Genomic DNA, 3,567 nt, shown 5'->3' with positions numbered 1-3,567 from the left:
CTTAAAACGAAGATACATAAACTTCATAAACTTAACATGATAGTCAAATAACTTCATAAAATTTAGACATTTTTAAAGATAAATTATAATTTCATAACGTCAAAATGATGCCTTAGTAGAATAAACTGCTTCAAATATGATAATGTATGGTAAATAAACGTGTTAAAAAAAAAAAAATTAAGGAAATTGAATATTGAATTTTTAGAACAATGTTGATAGGCGTGTTTTTTAGAACATGGTAAAAGAATAAGAAAGAGATGGAAGTTGGTGTATTTTGATAAATTGTTAATTAGTTCTTTCTTTTTGAATTTTTGTAACGGATAAGACTTTTAAGCAATTGTCTCTTTTTAATATTTTTCTCTCCCCTTAATTTCTCCTTCCTCTTTTTAAACAATTGTTTTGTTTTTGACATTTCTACTAAATATTGAAAGTATTGACAATGAATCCTATTAAATGTCAAAATATTGACATTTTGAAAATTTTCCTCACTTTTTTTTTTTTTTAGATTGGGAATGGGCTGGGAATATTAGTTGTAAAAATTAGGCTAATCGCATACTCTAAACCACAAATTACATTTTATCCCTATTGTATAATTATTTACCAACAATCCCTTCTTTTCGAGTAATTCGGATACTTTATAAAATATAACGATACTTAATTAAAAGCGGTGGATACTTTAATGATTTGTTTTTTGTAAACAGTTACGGTGGAAAAAAGGAGTAACAATTATCCCATGATTCACGTTAACATTTAACAAAATTAGCGTATAATCTGCATAAACATCTAACTAATTTATTGCATTATTGAATTTCAAAATACTGAAAATTCACATTGTGAATCGGATAAAACAAAGCCGATTTTGCATTAAAAAAAATTCTGGAACGCATTTTGTGAAGATTCAAAGATGAATATTTTGATCTTGTTGCGACATTCTGGAATATGGGAAAGTGCTGTTACATATGAGCGATACAAAAGTGATGGGATAGTGGTTGGGGAAAATATTTCGTTCATGAATCTTATTTCAGCAATTGCGGCTGAGCTTGGTATTGACGAATCGAAAAAAAATATAGAGATTAGATATGTTGTTGAAGGTAATTTGTCTCCATTGTGTATTCGTATTTATATGGGCTTAAAATTGTATATAAAAATTAAGAAACAGGAGGTGGGGTTCGGAACGTATCCTTTATGCATTGATACTTCAGATAAAGGTGTTGAAGAGAAACTAAATTTCGATGCAACAATAGGTGTCATCATGTGTGTTGAGGGTGAAAAAAAAAGACGCAAAGGCTCTCAATATTGTTGAATCAAAAACTGATGATACATATTACATACCGGAAATGGATGTTGAAAAATATAAGATATCAAGAATTCAGTTGTGGAAGAGAATCAAATGTACAAGGATAAGTCAATTCTGAAGGCGGTAATGAAAAATTACAAAATAAAGAATAGCTTCAATTTTAAAGTTAAAAGATCTGATAACAAAATGTATGTAATCCAATTAAATGTTAATATTCTTAATAATATATACTCTGTTTGTAATATATTTAGCATGATATACTAATATTATCTGATACATGTAGTCGTATGTATGATTTGTATTGTTCATTTTGATATTTTTCATATTATGAATGTATAAATCAGTAAAAATTAATTTTTTGATTTCTTTATTGAATAAAGTATCAAGATGTGATACATTTATTATAGAATATCATTTCTATTGTGAAAATGAAATAAAGTATCTTCTTCTAATTTTTTTTATTTATTAAAACAGTCAACCTTAGCAAATAACCAATATATGTTATGTAATTGCAACTACGTATTAGTTTGTCATTCAAATGATTGTTGTTGGAAATTGAAGGCCTCTATTAGAAAGAATTCAGAGACTTTCATAGTGAGATACTTTAATAGTGAACATACATGTCCATTGAGGGATAGGATACTAAGCAAAGTACAAGCTATTGTTGGGTTTGTCAGTGGTGCGACAGCTCCAAAATTAGGAAATCATAAAAGGAAACATACTCCGAACGATATAATTGATGATATTAGGGAAACGTATGGCGTTGAGATTTCTTATGAACAAGCATGGCGCGCAAAAGAGCGTGCATTGGAACTTATAAGAGGTAAAACTGCTGATGCATACAGAAACATGCCAAGATACATATATATGCTGGAAACTGTGTATCAAAATTCATATATAAGGATGCACAAGTCTGAATACAACGAATTTATGTATCTTTTCATATCATTAAGTCCAATGATGAGAGGATTTGAGTTCTGTAAGCCAGTTGTTGTTGTTCATGCTTCACATCTTAGTGGAGCCTATCGAGGGACATTTGTGTCTGCTAGTACACTCGATGGAGCAGGTATGACATTTGTTTATGAATTTATTTTATTATTTTCTTAATATTAATTCGTTATTTATTCTATGATGTTTTGTGTTTCTATATTAAGGTTGCATACTGCCTTTGGCGTACGGAATTATTGACACAAAAGAATGGTTGTTCATGGACATGGTTCTTTCAACTGTTTAAGAATACATTTGGTGAGAGGGAAAAATGTGTGTTGTATCTGACAGAAATGAAAGCATAAAGAAAGGTGTAAGTATTGTTTNATTCTATGATGTTTTGTGTTTCTATATTAAGGTTGCATACTGCCTTTGGCGTACGGAATTATTGACACAAAAGAATGATTGTTCATGGACATGGTTCTTTCAACAGTTTAAGAATACATTTGGTGATAGGGAAAAATGTGTGTTGTATCTGACAGAAATGAAAGCATAAAGAAAGGTGTAAGTATTGTTTATCCAAATGTTCCTCATTTTGCATGCATATGGCACCTCTGGAAAAATGTGTGTTCAAACTTTAGGAGAAGCAGGACCATTCTAAGTGATCTGTTTTACTCAATGGCTAAGGCTTATAGAAAAGATGATTTTGAAAAATTGATAACTAAATTGGATAAAATAGATGGAAGAGTAAAAAAGTATCTTCAAGATGCTAGGTATGAAAGGTGGTCTAGGTCTCATGCAACAGTGAATCGGGGGAGATGATGACTTCAAATATAGCTGAATGTATCGATGGTTGCCTTGTTGATGCATGACAACTACCTATTATAGACTTTTTGAAAGAAGTTAGAATTCTATTTGGTTCTTGGAATCGCACAAATAGAGAAATAGCGTCTTGTACAAAAGAAACATTGGGGAGGAGATTTGAAGAAATAGTGATTTTAAACGCATCAAAAAGTGCAAAAATGAAGGTATGTATTTATTGTCTTTATTATAGTATTGTTAAACAAAAATGAAAAAGAAAAATGTGTTGATTGTCTCTAATTTTTAAAAAATTACAGGTTGTTGCATCTTCTGAGTTTATTTTTTCAGTGTATGAAGGTGAGATTAGATACATTGTTTGTTTTGAGAGGAAAACTTGTTCATGTGGAAGATTTCAACATGACGAGATACCTTGTCCGCATGCAATATCCGTCTTGAAGAAGAAGAATATAATAGATGTACACCCCTACTGCTATGATTATTATAAACACGATGCATTAACAAATACTTATACAATTCCTATA

At 30.1% G+C, this 3,567-nt stretch overlaps 1 protein-coding gene across 1 annotated transcript; it reads left to right on the top strand.

Annotated features, from left to right (window-relative positions):
* The first annotated feature begins 904 nt into the window (after positions 1 to 904).
* Positions 905 to 2,780, top strand: LOC107013352. The gene is made up of 4 exons (XM_015213281.1): positions 905 to 1,091; positions 1,824 to 2,363; positions 2,452 to 2,525; positions 2,643 to 2,780. Exons 1-4 carry the CDS (start codon positions 905 to 907, stop codon positions 2,778 to 2,780), a joined length of 939 nt encoding a protein of 312 aa, XP_015068767.1.
* The last annotated feature ends 787 nt before the right edge of the window (positions 2,781 to 3,567 follow it).

This window comes from Solanum pennellii, chromosome 3, assembly GCF_001406875.1.
Source record: "Solanum pennellii chromosome 3, SPENNV200".
Classification (NCBI taxonomy): Eukaryota; Viridiplantae; Streptophyta; class Magnoliopsida; order Solanales; family Solanaceae; genus Solanum; species Solanum pennellii.
This window is presented reverse-complemented; position numbering and strand designations above follow the sequence as displayed.